This window comes from Procambarus clarkii, chromosome 88 (assembly GCF_040958095.1).
Source record: "Procambarus clarkii isolate CNS0578487 chromosome 88, FALCON_Pclarkii_2.0, whole genome shotgun sequence".
Classification (NCBI taxonomy): domain Eukaryota; kingdom Metazoa; phylum Arthropoda; class Malacostraca; order Decapoda; family Cambaridae; genus Procambarus; species Procambarus clarkii.
The window spans coordinates 14,266,153-14,288,082 of NC_091237.1; the positions used below are offsets into that span (position 1 = coordinate 14,266,153).

Genomic DNA, 21,930 nt, shown 5'->3' on the forward strand with positions numbered 1-21,930 from the left:
TCGCTGGTTGGTGGTGGTTGACAGCTTTGGTGGTTGGTTGGTGGTGGTTGACAGCTATGGTGGCTGGTTGGTGGTGGTTGACAGCTATGGTTATTGGTTGATGTACAGGTTCCTGAGCCTATTGGGCTCTATCATATCTACACTTGAAAATGTGTATGGAGTCAGCCTCCACCACATCACTTCCTAATGCATTCCATCTGTCAACTACTCTGACACTGAAAAAAAATCTTTCTAATGTCTCTGTGACAATCAATGTTTTGCTGTAATTAAATATTTGTTTATTTAAAAACATTTTAAATTTTTTTATTTTGTACTTAACTTTTGTTTTATCATGAACTTAACATGGACACATATAATATTTTAAAATTTAAAAGTTCAAATAACAAACTAAAAACTACAATTGCAACAGGAAATATTATATTTTTTTATATAGACAAGAATTTTGTCATTTTAGTTTTCATTATAATTTTATTTAACGATCAATTATTAATCAATAATAAACACATGTCCCTAAATTGAATAATGAAGGTATTTACAAGTAGAGAACAACCTTGTAGTTGAAAGAACAAGACAACTTTCTGCAACAGGCAGAAAGTTGCTCATGTTTAACACGATAGTTGCTTAATTGACATGCAAGTACTAATGTCAAGGAAAATGAGATAAAATGAGAAAGTTAGATGAGATAAACACAGACAAACACAATCCGTCTACAGGGACCTACAAACGCACAGACACACACAGATGAGCAAAATCGAAGTCGAAGCATCGGTCTCAGATCACGTCGAAACATCGGTCTCAGATCACGTCGAAACATCAACACCGATGACTCAGTATTCATTAATCAAAATATGGTAATGATATCTGTGGCGTGGTGTTGAGGAGCCCCCGTACATAGCTCAGTCGATTAAGGCAGCGTCTGAGATGCTCTCGGACGTAGGTTCGAATCCTCGTCACGGCCCTTGTGGATTTGTTCACATACCACGAGGCAACACTCAAATGATGCAGCTTTTAGGGGGTGATGTGGTGGAGGCTGACTCCATACACAGTTTCAAGTGTAGATATGACAGAGCCCGATAGGTTCAGGAATCTGTACTCCTGTTGATTGACGGTTGAGAGGCGGGACCAATGAGCCAGAGCTCAACCCCCGCAAACACAACTTGGGGAGTACAACTAGGTGAGTACGTGTGTGTGTGTGTGGTGGCCATATCTTAAGAAGCACATCAACAAACTGGAAAAGGTGCAAAGACATGCTACTAAGTGGCTCCCAGAACTGAAGGGCAAGAGCTACGAGGAGAGGTTAGAGGCATTAAATATGCCAAAACTAGAAGACAGAAGAAAAAGAGGTGATATGATCACTACATACAAAATAGTAACAGGAATTGATAAAATCGATAGGGAAGATTTCCTGAGACCTGGAACTTTAAGAACAAGAGGTCATAGATATAAACTAGCTAAACACAGATGCCGAAGAAATATAAGAAAATTCACTTTCGCAAACAGAGTGGTAGACGGTTGGAACAAGTTAGGTGAGAAGGTGGTGGAGGCCAAGACCGTCAGTAGTTTCAAAGTGTTATATGACAAAGAGTGCTGGGAAGACGGGACACCACGAGCGTAGCTCTCATCCTGTAACTACACTTAGGGAATTACACACACACACTGATACTGATGGAAGACATACATGTTGTACCGGGAACGATGGTATGCAACAAAATTCTTGTTTACAGTTAGTTATAAGTAACAAATCATCTTTTTTCTTCCCCTCCTTTCTAAGATCGAAGGCGGCTCAATTTAGTTTAGTTTTTGTGTATCGTGTTGACCTCGTTCAATTACCGCGGTAAACTAGTTGACGAATCTGGTTTTTGTGGAAATTGAGCTTTCAATGTCATCAGTAACACCCTTTAAAAAAGTGAAATTGAAGTGTCAGGGCGCAGTCAATATTGAGGTTCAAACTTTACGTTTGAACCTCCAGTTTAATGTTTGAGGGTCTACTCCTAGGTTCGTAAATCCAGTTCCAGGTTTGAGAACCTATATTCCAGGTCTTGGGATCCGATTCCAGGTTTGAGAACCTAGTTTCCAGACCTTAGGATCCGATTCCAGGTTTGAGAACCTAGTTTCCAGACCTTAGGATCCGATTCCAGGTTTGAGAACCTAGTTTCCAGACCTTAGGATCCGATTCCAGGTTTGAGAACCTAGTTTCAGATCTTTTTGACCCGATTCCAGGTTTGAGAACCTAGTTTCCAGGTCTTGGGATCCGATTCCAGGTTTGAGAACCTAGTTTCAGATATTTTTGATTTGATTCCAGGATTGAGAACCTAGTTTCAGATCTTTTTGATCCGATTCCAGGATTGAGAACCTAGTTTCAGATCTTTTTGATCCGATTCCAGGTTTGAGAACCTAGTCTCCAGACCTTAGGATCCGATTCCAGGTTTGAGAACTTAGTTTCCAGGTCTTAGGATCCGATTCCAGGTTTGAGAACGTAGTTTCAGGTCTCGTGATCCAATTCCAGGTTTGAGAACGTAGTTTCAGGTCTCGTGATCCAATTCCAGGTTTGAGAACCTAGTTTCCAGGCCTCGTGATCCAATTCCAGGTGTGAATAGTGTTCCAGGTCTTCATAGAGTTATAAGTCTTAGGATTCAGTTCCAGATCTGAGGATCCAGTTCTGTGGTTCGAGGATTCAACTTCTGTTAAAAGTGTCATAATTTAATCCAATATATATATTTTTATTATATTTTGTTTCTGTTTATACTTATATTTACTTATACTTTTATTTACGTATATATACATGTTTTTTTTATTATTGTTGTTGTTAATTAAAATGGTGTTTTCCTTATCTAACAAGGTGTTTTCTTTATCTAACAAGGTGTTTTCTTTATCTAACAAGGTGTTTTCCTTATCTAACAAGGTGTTTTCTTTATCTAACAAGGTGTTTTCTTTATCTAACAAGGTGTTTTCTTTAGCTAACAAGGTGTTTTCTTTAGCTAACAAGGTGTTTTCTTTAGCTAACAAGGTGTTTTCTTTAGCTAACAAGGTGTTTTCTTTAGCTAACAAGGTGTTTTCTTTATCTAACAAGGTGTTTTCTTTAGCTAACAAGGTGTTTTCTTTAGCTAACAAGGTGTTTTCTTTAGCTAACAAGGTGTTTTCTTTAGCTAACAAGGTGTTTTCTTTAGCTAACAAGGTGTTTTCTTTAGCTAACAAGGTGTTTTCTTTAGCTAACAAGGTGTTTTCTTTAGCTAACAAGGTGTTTTCTTTAGCTAACAAGGTGTTTTCTTTAGCTAACAAGGTGTTTTCTTTAGCTAACAAGGTGTTTTCCTTATCTAACAAGGTGTTTTCTTTAGCTAACAAGGTGTTTTCTTTAGCTAACAAGGTGTTTTCTTTATCTAACAAGGTGTTTTCCTTATCTAACAAGGTGTTTTCTTTAGCTAACAAGGTGTTTTCTTTATCTAACAAGGTGTTTTCTTTAGCTAACAAGGTGTTTTCTTTAGCTAACAAGGTGTTTTCTTTATCTAACAAGGTGTTTTCTTTAGCTAACAAGGTGTTTTCTTTAGCTAACAAGGTGTTTTCTTTAGCTAACAAGGTGTTTTCTTTAGCTAACAAGGTGTTTTCTTTAGCTAACAAGGTGTTTTCTTTAGCTAACAAGGTGTTTTCTTTAGCTAACAAGGTGTTTTCTTTAGCTAACAAGGTGTTTTCTTTAGCTAACAAGGTGTTTTCTTTAGCTAACAAGGTGTTTTCTTTAGCTAACAAGGTGTTTTCTTTAGCTAACAAGGTGTTTTCTTTAGCTAACAAGGTGTTTTCTTTAGCTAACAAGGTGTTTTCTTTAGCTAACAAGGTGTTTTCTTTAGCTAACAAGGTGTTTTCCTTATCTAACAAGGTGTTTTCTTTAGCTAACAAGGTGTTTTCTTTAGCTAACAAGGTGTTTTCTTTATCTAACAAGGTGTTTTCCTTATCTAACAAGGTGTTTTCTTTAGCTAACAAGGTGTTTTCTTTAGCTAACAAGGTGTTTTCTTTAGCTAACAAGGTGTTTTCCTTATCTAACAAGGTGTTTTCTTTAGCTAACAAGGTGTTTTCTTTAGCTAACAAGGTGTTTTCTTCAGCTAACAAAGTGTTTTCTTCAGCTAACAAAGTGTTTTCTTCAGCTAACAAAGTGTTATCTCCAGCTAACAAAATGTTTTCTCCAGCTAACAAAGAGTTTTCTCCAGCTAACAAAGAGTTTTCTTCAGCTAACAAAATGTTATCTCCAGCTAACAAAGAGTTTTCTTCAGCTAACAAAGTGTTATCTCCAGCTATCAAGGTGATTTTTCTTTAAAATTAACCGATAATGAATTGAACACGTTTAGATAAGGATGTTGGTAAATGTGATTAGAAACTTCCCTTACGCGACGACATTAGTGAAAGCTTAAATAAATTATATTGAATATCTTGAGGTTATCTTGAGATGATTTCGGGGCTTTTAGTGTCCCCGCGGCCCGGTCCTCGACCAGGCCTCCACCCCCAGGAAGCAGCCCGTGACAGCTGGCTAACACCCAGGTACCTATTTTACTGCTAGGTAACAGGGACATTCAGGGTGAAAGAAACTTTGCCCATTTGTTTCTGCTTCGTGCGGGAATCGAACCCGCGCCACAGAATTACGAGCCCTGCGCGCTATCCACCAGGCTACCAGGCCCCTGCAAATGATGGGTGGTGATTGGGGGATTGAAAGAGTAAGGTGTGACATGATTGATAAATCCTTTGTTCCATTTATGGGGACAATGGAGGATAATTTTAAATTATTAAAACTCTAATAGTTGTAAAGATATTAACACAAAATCATGCAAGAAACAATGGATATAAATTAGATAAGTTTATAATTATGTTTTTGAAATATTTACGGAACAAAGTTTAATAAGATAAGTTTATAATTATATTTTTGAAATATTTACGGAACAAAGTTTAATAAGATAAGTTTATAATTATATTTTTGAAAGATTTACGGAACAAATTACAGAGTACCATAACTGAAGCGGGATCGCTGGATTGTTTCAAGCGTAGGCTAAATATATATATATATATATAAATGAGTTTGGGTGGATATTAATGGGAGTTGCCCCAATATGGCCCAATAGGTGTTCTAGAATTGACGTTATTTTGTATGATATTGTGTTCTAAACGCCCCACAATGTGATGAGTATTGAAATGAATGATGATTCACCTCATCAAGGCTTCTGTTGATGAGGTTGTTGACTTACTAACGCCTCGCGTTATTGACATCATCGTAGATATCTGACGTAGATCAGATATCTACGTTATCTGATCTACGCTTTGTGATGCTGCTCAAGATAACTTTTGCTCCGTGAAGCGAGGGGTCAAGGGTAGTGCCCAGGGCACGAGTGATCAAGGGTAGTGCCCAGGGCACGAGTGTCAAGGGTAGTGCCCAGGGCACGAGTGGTCAAGGGTAGTGCCCAGGGCACGAGTGTCAAGGGTAGTGCCCAGGCCACGAGTGGTCAAGGGTAGTGCCCATGGCACGGGGGTTAAGGGTAATGCCCAGGGCACGAAGGGTCAAGGGTAGTGCCCAGGGCACGGAGGTCAAGGGTAGTGCCCAGGGCACGAAGGGTCCAGGGTAGTGCCCAGGGCACGGGGGTCAAGGGTAGTGTCCAGGGCACGGGGGTCAAGGGTAGTGCCCAGGGCACGAGAGGTCAAGGGTAGTGCCCAGGGCACGAAGGGTCAAGGGTAGTGCCCAGGGCACGGGGGTCAAGGGTAGTGCCCAGGGCACGAAGGGTCAAGGGTAGTGCCCAGGGCACGGGGGTCAAGGGTAGTGCCCAGGGCACGAAGGGTCAAAGGTAGTGCCCAGGGCACGGGGGTCAAGGGTAGTGCCCAGGGCACGGGGGTCAAGGGTAGTGCCCAGGGCACGGGGGTCAAGGGTAGTGCCCAGGGCACGAGAGGTCAAGGGTAGTGCCCAGGGCACGAGTGTCAAGGGTAGTGCCCAGGGCACGAGTGGTCAAGGGTAGTGCCCAGGGCACGAAGGGTCAAGGGTAGTGCCCAGGGCACGAGAGGTCAAGGGTAGTGCCCAGGGCACGAAGGGTCAAGGGTAGTGCCCAGGGCACGGGGGTCAAGGATAGTGCCCAGGGCACGAAGGGTCAAGGATAGTGCCCAGGGCACGGGGGTCAAGGGTAGTGCCCAGGGCACGAGTGTCAAGGGTAGTGCCCAGGACACGAGTGGTCAAGGGTAGTGCCCAGGGCACGAGTGGTCAAGGGTAGTGCCCAGGGCACGAGTGGTCAAGGGTAGTGCCCAGGGCACGTGGGTCAAGGGTAGTGCCCAGGGCACAAGCTGACCGGCTGGAGCGTTGGCCTTCATGGTGTAGTGACAGTGAGTCATGTACAGTAAGATATGTATAGTGAGACTTGTATAGTGACGCTTGTATAGTGATAAACCATAAAATGAGGTAATAGGAATAACGGGTAAAGGGGGGCTTTGGATTTTCAACTGTCTGTCAAACAAAATGCAAAGAGTAACAGTCAATCAAATCAAATCAAGCCCAGGTGCAGTGAAAAGCTCTGTACCCCTGGGCACAGTCCTGGCACCGCTGCTCTTTCTCATTCTTAACTCGGATATAAACAAAAATACTAGTCACAGTTTCGTGTCATCCTTTACAGATGATTAAACAATCAGCATGAAAATTACCACTGTAGAAGACACTGAAAAACTACAAGCCGATATTAATATAATCTTCGATTAGGTCACGGAAATAATATGATGTTTAACAGTGGTAAGTTCCAGGGGCCAGATTCACGAAAGCACTTACGCAAGCACTTACGAATGTTTACATCTTTCCTCAATCTTTGACGGCTTTGGTTACATTTATTAAACAGTTTACAAGCATGAAAACTTGCCAATCAACTGTTGTGATTGTTATAAACAGTCTCCTGGTGCTTCTGAGCTCATTGACTGTTTAATAATTGGAAACAAAACCGCCAAAGATTGAGAAAAGATGTACAGGTTCGTAAGTGCTTGCGTAAGTGCTTTCGTGAATCTGGCCCCAGGTCCTTAGGTATGGTGCAACTGATGAACTTAATTGAAATACAGTGTACAAGACACAACCAGACTTATGCACAGAAGGAAAATAACATGCAAAAGATCTGGGGAATTATGATGTCTAACGGCCTGACATTTAGTGAATATACCCGAGCAAATATGGCGGCGGCCAGGACAATGATAGGATGGATTATGAGAACGTTTAAGTCCAGAGATCCCACAGCAATACTAATATTATTTAAATCACTGGTACTGTCCCGTTTTGAGTATTGTTCGGTACTCACTTCACCTTTCAGAGCAAGAGAGATCTCTGAATTAGAGATCCCCTGTTACCTAGCAGTAAATAGGTACCTGGGAGTTAGTCAGCTGTCACGGGCTGCTTCCTGGGGGTGGAGGCCTGGTCGAGGACCGGGCCGCGGGGACACTAAAAAGCCCCGAAATCATATCAAGATAACCTCAAGATAACCTCAAGAGGGAATCCAGAGAACATATACGGCACTCATAGGTACGATAAAACATCTAAATTATTGGGACCGTCTCAAGCTCTCAAAATGTACTCTTCGGAAAGGAGACGAGAAAGGCATCAAATAATATATTCATGAAAGATACTGGAAGGCCAGGTCCCAAATTTGCACAGTAGAATAACAACATACTGGAACGAAAGATACAGCAGGAAATGCAGAATTGAGCCAGTAAAGAATAGAGGTGCCATAGGCACAATCAGAGAACACTGAACATCAGAGGTCCACGGCTGTCCTCACCCTCCCAGCAAGCATTAGAAATATTGCCGGAACAAAGGTGGATGTATTCAAGAGGCACTTAGATAAGTTCTTGCAAGAAGTGCCGGACCAATCGGGCTGTGGCTGATATGTGGGCCTGCGGGCCGCTCCAAGCAACAGCCTGGTGGGCCAAGTTATCACAAGTCGAGCCTGGCCTCAGGCCGGGCATGGGGAGTAGAAGAACTCCCAGAACTCTCTAACAGGTATGCTCCGTTTATACAATGAGCTATGTACGGTGAGCCCTGTAGAGTGAGGTGATGTACAGTGACCCCAGTAGAGTGAGGTGATGTACAGTGACCCCAGTAGAGTGAGGTGATGTACAGTGAGCCCTGTAGAGTGAGGTGATGTACAGTGACCCCAGTAGAGTGAGGTGATGTACAGTGACCCCAGTAGAGTGAGGTGATGTACAGTGAGCCGTGTAGAGTGAGGGGGGTTTACAGTGAGCCCTGCGAGAGAGTGTACAGAGAGCGGTAGTGTAGAGGCTGGTACAGGTATACCCAGCAAGAACTAGTGGTATTTACGTGAGCCAAGTACCCGAGGTGGGGGGGGGGGGGTAACTGGATCCGGTTTTCATGTCTCGCCAGTCTCTCTCTCACAGTAGCTGAGTCTCTCACAGTAGCTGAGTCTTTCACAGTAGCTGAGTCTCTCACAGTTACTGAGAGTCTCTCACAGTAGCTGAGTCTCTCACAGTAGCTGAGAGTCTCTCACAGTAGCTGAGAGTCTCTCACAGTTACTGAGAGTCTCTCACAGTAGCTGAGAGTCTCTCACAGTTACTGAGAGTCTCTCACAGTTACTGAGAGTCTCTCACAGTTACTGAGAGTCTCTCACAGTTACTGAGAGTCTCTCACAGTTACTGAGAGTCTCTCACAGTTACTGAGAGTCTCTCACAGTTACTGAGAGTCTCTCACAGTTACTGAGTCTCTCACAGTAGCTGAGTCTCTCACAGTAGCTGAGTCTCTCACAGTAGCTGAGTCTCACAGTAGCTGAGTCTCTCACAGTAGCTGAGTCTCTCACAGTAGCTGAGTCTCTCTCTCAGTAACTGAGGTTCTCACAGTTACTGAGTCTCTCACAGTAGCTGAGTCTCTCTCAGTAACTGAGTCTCTCACAGTTACTGAGAGTCTCTCACAGTTACTGAGAGTCTCTCACAGTTACTGAGAGTCTCTCACAGTTACTGAGAGTCTCTCACAGTTACTGAGAGTCTCTCACAGTTACTGAGTCTCTCACAGTAGCTGAGTCTCTCACAGTTACTGAGTCTCTCACAGTAGCTGAGTCTCACAGTAGCTGAGTCTCTCACAGTAGCTGAGTCTCTCACAGTAGCTGAGTCTCTCTCTCAGTAACTGAGGTTCTCACAGTTACTGAGTCTCTCACAGTAGCTGAGTCTCTCTCAGTAACTGAGTCTCTCACAGTTACTGAGAGTCTCTCACAGTTACTGAGAGTCTCTCACAGTTACTGAGTCTCTCACAGTAGCTGAGTCTCTCACAGTAGCTGAGTCTCTCACAGTAGCTGAGTCTCTCTCAGTAACTGAGTCTCTCACAGTTACTGAGTCTCTCACAGTTACTGAGAGTCTCTCACAGTTACCGAGAGTCTCTCACAGTTACTGAGTCTCTCACAGTTACTGAGAGTCTCTCACAGTTACCGAGAGTCTCTCACAGTTACTGAGAGTCTCTCACAGTTACTGAGTCTCTCACAGTTACTGAGAGTCTCTCACAGTTACCGAGAGTCTCTCACAGTTACTGAGAGTCTCTCACAGTTACCGAGAGTCTCTCACAGTTACTGAGAGTCTCTCACAGTTACGGAGAGTCTCTCACAGTTACTGAGAGTCTCTCACAGTTACTGAGAGTCTCTCACAGTTACGGAGAGTCTCTCACAGTTACGGAGAGTCTCTCACAGTTACTGAGTCTCACAGTAGCTGAGTCTCTCACAGTTACTGAGAGTCTCTCACAGTTACTGAGAGTCTCTCACAGTTACTGAGAGTCTCTCTCACAGTTACTGAGAGTCTCTCACAGTTACTGAGAGTCTCTCTCAGTAACTGAGAGTCTCTCTCAGTTACTGAGAGTCTCTCTCAGTAACTGAGAGTCTCTCTCAGTAACTGAGTCTCTCACAGTAGCTGAGTTTCTCACAGTAGTTGAGTCTCTCACAGTAGCTGAGTCTCTCTCAGTAACTGAGTCTCTCTCAGTAACTGAGTCTCTCACAGTTACTGAGAGTCTCTCACAGTTACTGAGAGTCTCTCACAGTTACCGAGAGTCTCTCACAGTTACTGAGAGTCTCTCACAGTTACTGAGAGTCTCTCACAGTTACTGAGAGTCTCTCACAGTTACTGAGAGTCTCTCACAGTTACTGAGAGTCTCTCACAGTTACCGAGAGTCTCTCACAGTTACCGAGAGTCTCTCACAGTTACCGAGAGTCTCTCACAGTTACTGAGAGTCTCTCACAGTTACGGAGAGTCTCTCACAGTTACTGAGAGTCTCTCACAGTTACTGAGAGTCTCTCACAGTTACGGAGAGTCTCTCACAGTTACGGAGAGTCTCTCACAGTTACTGAGTCTCTCACAGTAGCTGAGTCTCTCACAGTTACTGAGAGTCTCTCACAGTTACTGAGAGTCTCTCACAGTTACTGAGAGTCTCTCTCACAGTTACTGAGAGTCTCTCACAGTTACTGAGAGTCTCTCTCAGTAACTGAGTCTCTCTCAGTAACTGAGTCTCTCACAGTTACGGAGAGTCTCTCACAGTTACTGAGAGTCTCTCACAGTTACTGAGAGTCTCTCACAGTTACGGAGAGTCTCTCACAGTTACTGAGAGTCTCTCACAGTTACTGAGAGTCTCTCTCACAGTTACTGAGAGTCTCTCACAGTTACTGAGAGTCTCTCTCAGTAACTGAGTCTCTCTCAGTAACTGAGTCTCTCACAGTTACTGAGAGTCTCTCACAGTTACGGAGAGTCTCTCACAGTTACTGAGAGTCTCTCACAGTTACGGAGAGTCTCTCACAATTACGGAGAGTCTCTCACAGTTACGGAGAGTCTCTCACAGTTACTGAGTCTCTCACAGTAGCTGAGTCTCTCACAGTTACTGAGAGTCTCTCACAGTTACGGAGAGTCTCTCACAGTTACTGAGAGTCTCTCACAGTTACGGAGAGTCTCTCACAGTTACGGAGAGTCTCTCACAGTTACGGAGAGTCTCTCACAGTTACGGAGAGTCTCTCACAGTTACGGAGAGTCTCTCACAGTTACGGAGAGAGTCTCTGTCAACACATCTTGACAACTGTGTGGTGGAGTTTGGGAGCCAAGTATGTTATGGTGTCACAGCCTTGGCTTTGTTTTGATAATTGTGTGTGCGCGCTACCTGGGGTCATGAGCCACCTGGGGTCCACCTGGGGTCCACCTGGGGTCCACCTGGGGTCCACCTGGGGTCTACCTGGGGTCATAACCCACCTGGGATCCACCTGGGGTCATGAGCCACCTGGGGTCCACCTGGGGTCCACCTGGGGTCATGAGCCACCTGGGGTCCACCTGGGGTCCACCTGGGGTCCACCTGGGGTCCACCTGGGGTCCTCAGGTGAGGCTGTTGACCTTCAGGGGTACCAGCCTCCAGGTCATCAGTCAACTGGTGTACAGTTTCCCCTGAATGATCCCTCATATTTACATTTGAATTCTCATGTTGTTCCGCTTCGATCTCTTTAGTCTTTAGTTAATTCTCTTATCTTTATTACTATGACGCCAGAGTATACTGAGAGGCAGAGTATACTGAGAGGTACAGTATACTGAGAGGCAGAGTATATTGAGAGGCAGAGTATACTGAGAGGTACAGTATACTGAGAGGCAGAGTATACTGAGAGGTACAGTATACTGAGAGCCAGAATATACTGAGAGGCAGAGTATACTGAGAGGTACAGTATATTGAGAGGCAGAGTATACTGAGAGGTACAGTATACTGAGAGCCAGAGTATACTGAGAGGCAGAGTATACTGAGAGGTACAGTATACTGAGAGTCAGAGTATACTGAGAGGTACAGTATACTGAGAGCCAGAGTATACTGAGAGGTACAGTATACTGAGAGTCAGAGTATACTGAGAGGTACAGTATACTGAGAGGCAGAGTATACTGAGAGGTAGAGTATACTGAGAGGCAGAGTATACTGAGAGGTACAGTATACTGAGTGGCAGAGTATACTGAGAGGTACAGTATACTGAGAGCCACAGTATACACCGCACAACACTGTTGTGTTCTTGAGTTATGCTTATTTGGTTGTGTTAATGCATGCTTGCACACAAGAAACACACACACACACAACTAGGTAAGTACACACACACACACGTGATCACCGCATACAAGATTCTCAGACGCATTGATAGGGTAGATAAAGACAGGCTATTTAACACAAGGAGCACACGCCCAAGGGGACACAGGTGGAAACTGAGTGCCCAAATGAGCCACAGAGACGTTAGAAAGAACTTTTTCAGTGTCAGAGTAATTAACAGATGGAATGCACTAGGCAGTGATGTGGTGGAGGCTGACTCCATACACAGTTTTAAATGTAGATATGATAGAGCCCAGTAGGCTCAGGAACCTGTACACCAGTTGATTGACAGTTGAGAGGCGGGACCAAAGAGCCAAAGCTCACCCCCCGCAAGCACAAATAGGTGGGTACAAATAGGTGAGTAGACCCACACCAACACCCACACCCACACACACACACCCACACCCACACCCACACATTTGCGGGACCAAAGAGCCAAAGCTCAACCCCCGCAAGCACAAATAGGTGAGTACACACACACACACACACACACACACACACACACACACACACACACACACACACACACACGCACACACACACACACACACACACACACACACACACACACACACACACACACACACACACCTAATCTATCTCCTGAGGCACATATAAATAGGATAACGACAGCAGCGTACTCTACACTGGCAAAAGTTAGAACATCATTCAGAAACCTTCGTAAGGAGGCATTTAGGGCGCTTTACACTGCCTACGTAAGGCCAGTCTTAGAGTATGCCGCCTCATCATGGAGTCCCCATCTGAAGAAGCATATAATGAAACTGGAAAAGGTTCAGAGGTTTGCAACGAGACTCGTCCCAGAGCTACGAGGGATGGGGTATGAGGAGCGCCTGAGGGAACTGTGCCTTACGACACTAGAAAGAAGAAGGGAGAGGGGGGACATGATAGGAACGTATAAGATACTCAGAGGGATTGACAGAGTGGACATAGACGAAATGTTCACACGGAATAGTAACAGAACGAGGGGACATGGATGGAAGCTTGAAACTCAGATGAGTCACAGAGATGTTAGGAAGTTTTCTTTTAGCGTGAGAGTAGTGGGAAAATGGAATGCACTTCAGGAACAGGTTGTGGAAGCAAATACTATTCATAATTTTAAAACCAGGTATGATAGGGAAATGGGACAGGAGTCATTGCTGTAAACAACCGATGCTCGAAAGGCGGGATCCAAGAGTCAATGCTCGATCCTGCAGACACAACTAGGTGAGTACAAGTAGGTGAGTACACACAAGAGAAATCAGTTTTGAGGACCCAGTAGGAATGAGCGACCACAGTGTATTGGTGTTTGAGTACCTGATTGAAGAAGGGTTATTGAACTCGAGGAGGGATACCGAAACCAAAAGGTTAGCATACCGAATGGGAAACTATGAGGAGATAAGAAAATGCCTAGCAGATATAGCATGGGAAACAGAGCTCAGGGAAAAGACGGCCCAAGATATGATGGAATACATCACGCAAAAATGCAAGGACGCAGCAAACAAGTTTGTCCCAGTCCAAAAGGAAAACAGTGAAATGAAGATGAGAAACCCATGGTTTAATCAGAGATGCAGGCTAGCTAAGCAGCAAAGTAAAAGGGCATGGAGAAACTATAGGAATAACAGGACACTGGAGAGCAGAGAAAGATACCAGAATGCCAGGAATGAATATGTCAGGATGAGAAGAGAGGCAGAAAGACAATACGAAAATGACATCGCAAGCAAGGCAAAGACTCAGCCTAAATTGCTGCATAGCCACATCAGGAGAAAAACAACAGTAAAGGAACAGGTTATGAAATTAAGGATAGGGGCAGAAGGATTCACTACAGACGACAAGGAAGTGTGTGAGGAACTGAATAAGAAATTCCAAGAGGTCTTCACCTTAGAGCAAGGAGAAATCCCAGCGATAACAGAGGGAATAGCTAACCAGGAACCACTGGAAGAGTTTGAGATTACCAGCGGGGAAGTAAGGAAGTGTTTACTAGAATTGGATGTGACAAAGGCTACAGGCCCAGATGGAATCTCCCCTTGGATACTAAAGGAAGGAGCAGAAGAACTGTGCCTCCCGCTCTCCATGGTGTATAACAAATCACTGGCAACAGGGGAACTGCCAGAAATTTGGAAAGCAGGTAACGTAGTCCCGATATACAAGAAAGGGGATAGACAGGAGGCACTGAATTACAGACCAGTGTCCCTAACCTGCATACCATGCAAGATGATGGAGAAGATTGTGCGAAGAAAGCTAGTGGAGCACCTGGAGCGAAAGAACTTTGTAACACAGCATCAACATGGATTCAGGGATGGCAGGTTCTGCCTCACAGGGTTACTTGAATTCTACGACCAGGCAACAAAAATAAGGCAAGAAAGAGAAGGGTGGGCAGACTGCATATTTTTGGATTGTCAGAAAGCCTTTGATACAGTGCCACACAAGAGGCTAGTGAAAAAACTGGAGATGCAGGCTGGAGTGAAAGGGAAGGTACTCCGTTGGATACAGGAGTATCTAAGTAACAGGAGACAAAGAGTCAGTGTGAGGGGTGAGGTCTCAGATTGGCGAGACGTTACGAGTGGAGTACCGCAGGGGTCAGTCCTTGGACCTATACTGTTTCTGATATATGTAAATGATCTTCCAGAGGGTATAGAATCGTTTCTCTCAATGTTTGCCGATGATGCAAAAATTATGAGGAGGATTGAAACTGAGGACGATAGTAGGAGGCTACAAGATGACCTAGACAGACTGAGTGAATGGTCCAACAAATGGCTGTTGAAGTTCAACCCGAGTAAATGCAAAGTAATGAAACTAGGTGGTGGAAATAGGAGGCCAAACACAGGATACAGAATAGGAGATGAAATACTTAATGAAACGAACAGAGAGAAAGATCTAGGAGTTGATATCACACCAAACCTGTCTCCTGAAGCCCACATAAAAAGAATAACGTCTGCGGCATATGCGAGGCTGGCTAACATCAGAACAGCGTTCAGGAACCTGTGTAAGGAATCATTCAGAATCTTGTACACCACATATGTAAGACCAATCCTGGAGTATGCGGCCCCAGCATGGAGCCAGTACCTTGTCAAGCACAAGACGAAGCTGGAAAAAGACCAAAGGTATGCTACTAGACTAGTCCCAGAACTAAGAGGCATGAGTTACGAGGAAAGGCTGCGGGAAATGCACCTTACGACACTGGAAGACAGAAGAGTGAGGGGAGACATGATCACAACCTACAAAATCCTCAGAGGAATCGACCGGGTAAACAAGGATAAACTATTCAACACTGGTGGGACGCGAACAAGGGGACACAGGTGGAAACTGAGTACCCACATGAGCCACAGAGACGTTAGAAGGAACTTTTTCAGTGTCAGAGTAGTTAACAGATAGAATGCACTAGGCAGTGATGTGGTGGAGGCTGACTCCATACACAGTTTTAAATGTAGATATGATAGAGCCCAGTAGGCTCAGGAACCTGTACACCAGTTGATTGACAGTTGAGAGGCGGGACCAAAGAGCCAAAGCTCACCCCCCGCAAGCACAAATAGTTGGGTACAAATAGGTGAGTACACACACACACACACACACACACACACACACACACACACACACACACACACACACACACACACACACACACACCCACCCACCCACCCACCCACACACACACACACACACACACACACACACACACACACACACAAACACACACACACACACAAGGCCGTCCACAACAAGCACTCTCCCAACGCGTGGGTTTGACCTAGTGTCTCTTGGGTATGAGAAGACCTCGCTTCTGTAGGGAGTAACTTAGATACCCCGCTCGACAATTCCTCTTTACAACTTCCAAAACAAAAACACACACAAAACAAGTGTATTATACACTTGTTTGAGTATTACAAATGACGCACACAAATACGATTTTTCATCATTTAGAACTGATTGATATCGTTTTTAGCTATCACAAGCGACAGGCTGCATTTTTGTGTATTTTCATAATGGGTATTGTTTGCGTGTAATTTTTATAACCTCAGTTAGGTTACTCTTTGCTTAGCTTCAGCTTAAAAGGATGTACCGTAAGGTCTTAATTCGTGCGAGAAAGCCAGTACACAACACATCAAGCCGGGCTTGTTAGCCTTGAGGGCACCTTAAGGTTCACTTTGGGGGGGGGGGGGACTGAGCTCCTGGGCTCTACCTCACCTCACGCCAGGAACTCAAACTGGCGCTCACACACCAAGGTTCTCATTCACCTCTCGCGAGGGGAATTATCAGGAGAAAGCGCCAAGCCATTACGACTATATAACACTGGGAAGGGGGGTCAGGATAAGGCTTTGGGATGGGACGGGGGGGAAAGGAATTGTGCCCAACCACTTGTGGACGGTCGGGGATTGAACGCCGACCTGCATGAAGCGAGACCGTCGCTCTACCATCCAGCCCAAGTGGTTGGGTTCACCTCTGGCGAGTCCCTGTATTTTAACTGTCAGTTCTGCATCAAATAAGCCGATATATTTACCCAAGTTTACACATGTTTTCTTATGCTTTACAAAGATTTACCTAGGCTTTATGTAGGCATCTTTTTCGATTTGTTTTTAGTTCGTAACTCGTGAAGCTTAACGAGAAATCTCTCTTGCATGTCTGGAACGGTAGGCGTTGTTGTTTTAGATTAACCTGCTACTCGGAACAAAAAGTTGCAAGTAGCACGGGCTATGGTGAGCCCGTAGTGGGTTTCCCTGGCACAGGAGCGGGGCTGTAACTTGCTGTGGGATGGTAGGCGATCATGTGCGTTTTATATATCTTTATTGATATTGTAGGTAAGTGTAAGTTAGAGGAGCCGGTTGGCCAGGCGGACAGCACGCTGGACTTGTGATCCTGTTGTCCTGGGTTCGATCCCAGGCGCCGGCGAGAAACAATGGGCAGAGTTTCTTTCATCTATGCCCCTGTTACCTAGCAGTAAAATAGGTACCTGGGTGTTAGTCAGCTGTTACGGACCTGCTTCCTGGGGGTGGAAGCCTGGTCGAGGACCGGGCCGCGGGGACACTAAAAAGCCCCGAAATCATCTCAAGATAACCTCAAGATAGATATTCTGCCTGGGTCTTGGGGTTGGAAGGATGTACCAAAGCTTGCTGTTGATAGTTGGATGAGAGTGTTTGATATGTAGTGTTTAGTCTATGTCTCATTTTCTATTGTCGTTGTATCTGTCACATTATTTCCGAATTGTTGGTCAGAATACATCGAGAATAAAAGATTAAACACAGGCGAAACACTACATATCAAGCACCCTTACCTAACTCTCAACAGCAAGCTTATACTTGGGGTACATTCCAAGCATTCATCAAGACTAAGGCAGAGTAGCCTGTTCACACCTCACCAACTGCCACACCACCCGGGCTCACCATAGCCCGTGCTGTTTGGGACTTTTTGTTCCAGGTAGAGAATCTTTTAACACCAGTAGATTGACGGTTGAGAGGCGGGACCAAAGAGCCGAAACTCAAACCCCCGCAAGCTTAACTAGGTGAGTACACACACACACACACATATATATGTGTGTGTGTGTGTGTGCACTAGCCTCTTGTGGGTATATATGGACCTATACCCAAGTAGAGAAACCTAAAACTCAAATAGTACAGTAATACAGCTTTAGAAATTCTTAGAATACATAAAAAGCTAATTGGGCAGACGGTCTTCCAGTGTGGGATAAAACATGACAGACTATTACAAAGTACAGCTCTTTGTTCGAAATGGATCTATGTGCAATGATGTAATAATGTTCTTTGTTATCATTTAAAGGCGCTTATTGTGAAATATAGCAGACATATACAAGGGGAAAATCTGAATAGAAGTTTATTTTTTTTTAGTTTAGTTCGTTTATTATGCACCCCATACCCATCTTGTGGGCGGTAGTAGGAAGGGTTACAGAGGCACATAATGGGCTCAGGGACTGAACCCCACAATTCATTTAGCTAAGCAAGTTACATTCCTGATGAGTTAGTTACAAAATTCCATATAAGTCGTCACATTATCAATGGGTTCGAGATCGATCACAAGTACAGTTTCTAAATTAAGCAACTGACATATGTGGAGAGCTAGTGTCACAATTGATATGTTTGTCCTGCACACCGCCCCCCATCCAGTGGGCAGCGGTGGATAGGTTACAATCACTTAGTTACCACTTACAGTTTGCAAACTCTGGATATTTAGCTAAAATTTCTGGTAGCAGATCATTTTGAATGAAATATTTACACATCGTTGGAACATTAGTTATAGAATTGTTTCTGAATTCAAGTAACTTTTCGCACTCCATCACATAGTGACGGAGGGTGTGTGAATAATTTTGTTGACACAGTTTACATTTGGTCAGGTCTACATCAGCTGATAATGAGAATTCCCAGAGATACTTGTAACCGAGTCTTAGCCGAGCAGTACTAACATCTAGAAGTCTGCTGATTTTATTAGATGATCCATAGATGTGTGGCTCCTCTTGCATGATAGTATGATGATAGATGGAATTACTGGTGTCGATTTCACTTCACTTTGCCTCTGAATAGAAATAAGGACAAATGTAACTTATTTAAGGGGATCGCAAAGTTAGTTTTCTCTTTAGCTGCCACAGTAGAAAACGGATATTTACGTATGATATTAAGGGCTGTCTTTTGTAATCGGTATACTATCACACTTAGTGCTATAATAATAATAAATAATAATAATAATATCAATAATTAATTGGGTCGGGGGATAGGCAGCCAGTATATACTTACAGTACATATTAGGTTTATATCGAAGTCACCCCCGCCCCCCTACTTCCCAAAGGGCAGAATTACTGACCCCGCCCAGGATGCAACCCCACAACAAGCTGACTAACTCCTGAGTACCTACTCACTTCTAGGGGGGTGGACAGGGGTATCAGGTGATAGGAAATGCACCCAACCATTTCTGTCCCGCCTGGGATTAAAACCAGGAATTCTCGATTGTGGGTCGAGAACGAATCCGACTGTACTACCTGGACCATAAAGTGCGTATATATATATATATATATATATATATATATATATATATATATACGTAAATAGGGACGTATGTAAATACCTACATTTACATACGTAAATGATGTATCTATGAGAAAGTCTTGAGGCAATGTGATGGGCTATGGAGAGCCCGTAGTGGACTTACCTGGCACAGGAGAGGGTCTGTAACTGGCGACAATATTTCCACCTTCCAAGCTAACCCCATGATGAGTAGAAGGATGAATCAACCCTTCTGGAATAGAAAGCCGCAAATCAAATAAATAATGCCGCAAATAAAAGATAATAAAGTTTGATCTAAAAGAGACTAAACCACGCGTAAAAGTATTAAATATATACAACGCTGGGAAAATCTTGTTGGAGCAGAACATTGGGACTGAACCAGCATGAGGCGTCCGCGCCCTTGAAACACAAACCGTAACTGTCTCTATTTTCCGCTTGTTACAACTTGTAATAAAGTTGTTACATCTTGGCTTAACGTGTTTATGACGTATTAGAACGTTGTTACAACTTGATATATTGGTTGTTATAACTGGTTAGGAGGTGTTAAAACTTGTTCGAACGTTGTACCAACGTTGTAGTTTCGGTGTGTGTTTGGCGGGCGTCGACCTTGCCGCGCGGCCTTAATCTCCCTTCCCGCCAAAAAATTCTCATAGATCACATTATTGTAATTTCATTGGGCATATAATGTTGTTGTTGTTGTTGATGATGTATGAGTCACGAAGGCCCAGGTGCTGTATGAGGCTCCGGCGTGTGCGGGAAAAACACCCTTATAGACTTCAAGGTTGTTGTACATCCCAGGTCGAGGGAAAACAACTGCGCCCTCCGGGCCCCAGAAACATGCTCTTCGGCATGTTGGCGACCCTTACAGGTCTCTAGGGGGAGGGGGGGAGGCAACGAAGGCATTCTCCTCTGTTTCAATCCTCCTCATTAGTTTTGCATCATCTGCAAACATTGACATACAAGACTCAAGTCATGCAATCAAGGTATTTACGTAACTGAGGAATTGTATGGGACCCAGCACCGATCCTTGAGGCACCCCGCTTGTTACTCTACGCCAGTCCGACTCCTCGTCCCCTCACTGTCACTCGCTGACACTCTCTGAGTCAGGTAATTCCTTACCCATGATAGGGCGTTTCCGTCTAATCCCGCCTGCGTCTCAGGTGTGTGTGTGTGTACTCACCTGGTTGTGCTTGCGGGGGTTGAGCTTTGGCTCTTTGGTCCCGCCTTTCAACCGTCAATCCACTGGTGTACAGGTTCCTGAGCTTCTCCAGCTCCGTCATATCTACATGAAGTCAGCCTCCACCACATCACTTCCTAGTGCATTCCATTTACTAACTACTATGACACTGGGCATACCTCTGAACTTTTTCCAGCTTCGTCTTGTGCTTGACAAGGTACGGGCTCCATGTTGAGGCCGCATACTCCAGGATTGGTCTTATGTGTGTGGTATACAAGGTTCTGAAGGATTCTTTACACAGGTTCTTGGAGGCAGTTCTGATGTTAGCCAGCATCGCGTATGCCGCAGATGTAATTCATTTGATGTGTGTGTACTTACCTAGTTGTGCTTGCGGGGGTTGAGAGTGTGTGTGTGTGTGTCTACACTGGGCCAACAATGTCGACTGGGGAGTGAAGTCTACCTCTTTATGCCCCGCCTGCTAGCCTTGTTGTATCTGTTGCACCACCACCATCACCATCATCATCACCACCACGACGACCACCACCACCACCTGCACCACCACCATCACCTGCACCACCACCACCACCACCTGCTCCACTATCTACACCATTGTCGGATAAAACGCTCACTTCGCAAGATTTTCAAAGATATGACAGGAACTATGCCGGCGGGGGGGAAGCCTCAGATCTAAGATAGAGATGGACCCTTTTCTTCCCCCTGATCTCCAGTCCTGAGTCTCTCACACCAGCTCTCTCGTCCTTACAGAGAGAAAGAGAGAGAGAGAGAGAGAGAGAGAGAGAGAGAGAGAGAGAGAGAGAGAGAGAGAGAGAGAGAGAGAGAGAGAGACGATGGGTTACAATAACGTGGCTGAAGTATGTTGACCAGACCACACACTAGAGAGTGAAGGGACGACGACGTTTCGGTCAGTCATGGACCATTCTCAAGGCGATATGAGAATGGTCCAGGACGGACCGAAATGTCGTCGTCCCTTCACTTTCTAGTGTGTGATCTGGTCAACAGAGAGAGAGAGAGAGAGAGAGAGAGAGAGAGAGAGAGAGAGAGAGAGAGAGAGAGAGAGAGAGAGATTGAGCAGTCTACCAACCTGTTGATGCCAGCAAACGAGGCCTCTGACAATCGTCAGAGCCATTAGGATAAAATAAAATTATTGCAGTATCGTGGGGACTATCGGGTTGTTATTGAGATATCACTCCTATCTTCCCTATATCTTGCCTACCCGTTGTTCCGTACACCATTGTACCCGCTGTTCCGTTGCTCGCTGCACGAAAACAAACCATTACTTTTCCGGTAACTATTTTGGACGTGATGCAATCAGGAATTTTGCTTCTGGCTATAAACTGCAACAACAACAAATACAGCAACAAATACAACAACATGCTGCTCCCTGGTCTTATATATATATATATATATATATATATATATATATATATATATATATATATATATATATATATATATATATATATATATATATATATATATATATATTGTTGAAGAAGATCGAAAAGATCAGATTAATAATTCTAACACGAATTTTCTCAATATGTCTTATGTTTCTCTTTGAAATATCAATTCTCCAAAATTCATTTTGATTCTTGGTCTGACACCTGAACGCGTTTCGTAATTCGTATTACATTCTCAAAGACTTAGTTTAC

At 44.3% G+C, this 21,930-nt stretch overlaps 1 protein-coding gene across 1 annotated transcript in view; it reads right to left on the reverse strand.

Moving 5' to 3' along the window:
* Window positions 1-20,360, reverse strand: part of LOC138359056 (flagellar attachment zone protein 1-like) — a 37,360-nt gene extending 17,000 nt beyond the window's left edge. Inside the window, exons 1-3 of the mRNA XM_069317750.1 lie at window positions 20,261-20,360; window positions 19,226-19,312; window positions 2,837-4,280 (exon numbers count right to left, since the gene is read on the reverse strand). Of these exons, the coding sequence (XP_069173851.1) occupies window positions 2,837-4,280; window positions 19,226-19,312; window positions 20,261-20,360 (1,631 nt within the window). The remainder of the gene's footprint in view (window positions 1-2,836; window positions 4,281-19,225; window positions 19,313-20,260) is intronic.
* Window positions 20,361-21,930: the final 1,570 nt, after the last annotated feature.